The 1,904-nt window shown below is 61.9% G+C and overlaps 1 protein-coding gene across 1 annotated transcript in view; it reads right to left on the bottom strand.

Moving 5' to 3' along the window:
• Positions 1-1,020: 1,020 nt before the first annotated feature.
• The window catches only part of RASA3 (RAS p21 protein activator 3), a 66,932-nt gene continuing 66,048 nt past the window's right edge, over positions 1,021-1,904 (bottom strand). The window contains exon 22 of the mRNA XM_021708406.1: positions 1,021-1,096. Within this exon, the coding sequence (XP_021564081.1) occupies positions 1,021-1,096 (76 nt within the window). The remainder of the gene's footprint in view (positions 1,097-1,904) is intronic.

The following is a 1,904-nucleotide window of genomic DNA, read 5'->3' as shown; positions in this document are numbered from 1 at the left end:
GAGCCGCAGGCGAAATGCTGCTCGTGGCCGGGACGCCACGCAAAGGCCGGCTCCTCGAACCCAGGGCCTCTGAGGACCGGGCTGGCTTTCCCGAGACGCGCGGCCCCCCTCTCCACCTGCCTTCTGTGGCATCTGCGCCTTCCACGGGTCTAGGTTTTGATGTTCTGAGTCACGTTATAGCAAAGAGCTAGTTAAAAACGGCCCTTAAAAAACATTAAGAAAAACAACTTGAAAATGCACATGTCTATTTGGAATATCCTTCCCAAGCTCCCCCGAGGGGTGGCGGGCCTGTGGATCCTAGCGTTAAGCCTTGTTCAACAGCAAACAACTTGTGCGTGACCCGGGCTGGAGGGGCGCCCGGGAAGCAGGACCCCTCCCTTCCGGCATTCTCTGCAGACAGAACCTGTGCCCCCCGGCCCAGAGCAGCCGCCAGCCGGGACTTCTGGGCGGTTCTGAAGGCCCTGGTCATGGGACGGACCCTCCAGCCAGGAACAAAACCAGTCTCGAAGCTGCCCGGGGCGGCTGCCTCCCCAAGGCCGTGTGGACCCTCGGCGTGGCAGGGGAACAGCGCTCTGCGAATTCCGGCCGTGAGGGAGCCAGACGTCCGGGGCAGGAAGCCACAAGGTGTGAGTGCAGAGACCAGCAGGCAATGCGCGGGAGGCAGACGCACGCGCTCTGCGAAGGTGCCGCCGTGGCCGGTAACCCAGCCGTGGTTTCTCGAGGGCGGCCATGGCGTGGTCACAGCGAGGCCCATGCCGCTCCGCCATCCAACTGCTGCTGGATCACCACAGACCACAGAACATGCAAACAAGCGACTGCATGTCCAGAAGGCGCATTGGGTCGCCGGCTGCCGGCTGTCAGTGGCGGGTGCGTGGCGGTGGTAGCAGTTCTCGGCGCGGGAAACCGCACGGGACAGCACACGCCTGGAGTGCCCGTGGTGGGCCCGTCACGGGGGGCTGAGGCGCGCAGCTCCCATGCTGTTTCCAGCTCCTCCCGCGCTTCAAGATGCAGCTGCAGGCGTTAAATGGAATGCGTGGAGACCTCTGACTGCTGCCGTATGTAGCTCTGGAAGCTCTTGTCTCCGATGGGGTGTTCCCTGGAAGGCAGAGGAAGGGGAGGTGAGCACCGCCCTGTGCACACGCATGGCCATTCGCGGACACACGTGTGGAAAGTACAGACGGCCAAGGAACAGAAGGTCGGCACACACCCCTGGAGGGCCTGCTGTGACTCTGCTGCGTGGGCATCCATCGTGCGTGCAGGTGTGTGCACAGGTGTACACTGGCTGCTGTCCTTGTGTGCGACCCCATGTGCACCACCCTGCAGTGTGTGCACATGTGTGCTGACTGGGGACTCTGGGGGCGCAGTTCCGTCCTTCTGTGTGTGGTCCAATGGCCCAAGCCCGGAGAGCGTGGCATGTCGTAGGGGCTCAGTGGCTGCTGATTAGACACGTGTGCACACCTCCTCAAGCATGTGAACAGCCACACCTCTTGGCACATGGGTACAATTCCCATGTGTGAAACAGGCACACCTAGTGTGCACGCCTCCTACCATGTGTGAAAAGGCAACACGCACATGTCCTACCAAATATCCACGTCTCCTAAACATGTGTGAAACAGGCATGCCTCTGACCAAGTGTGTGACCCTCCTAGCACGTGTGAAACAAGTACACTCTCTACATGTGCCCGCTTCCCACCACGTGTGAAACACGCACTGCTCCCACGTGCGTGCACCTCCTGCCACATGTCCGCGCCTGCCTCATGGGCCGTGCAAGCGCCTCCGTCGTGTGCATGCCTCCTGCCACGTGCATGTGGCCCACATGTGTGCACGAGAAGCGGCATCACGTGCTGGCTTTTGTCCGTGAGGTCGACGCGCCTGTCCGGTATCCACGCCGCGCCCGGGGCCCT

Source organism: Carlito syrichta, unplaced genomic scaffold, assembly GCF_000164805.1.
Source record: "Carlito syrichta isolate Samal-C Ts95f unplaced genomic scaffold, Tarsius_syrichta-2.0.1 Scaffold136360, whole genome shotgun sequence".
Classification (NCBI taxonomy): domain Eukaryota; kingdom Metazoa; phylum Chordata; class Mammalia; order Primates; family Tarsiidae; genus Carlito; species Carlito syrichta.
The sequence above is the reverse complement of the archived record's forward strand: the minus strand, read 5'-3'. Positions and strand labels throughout refer to the sequence as shown.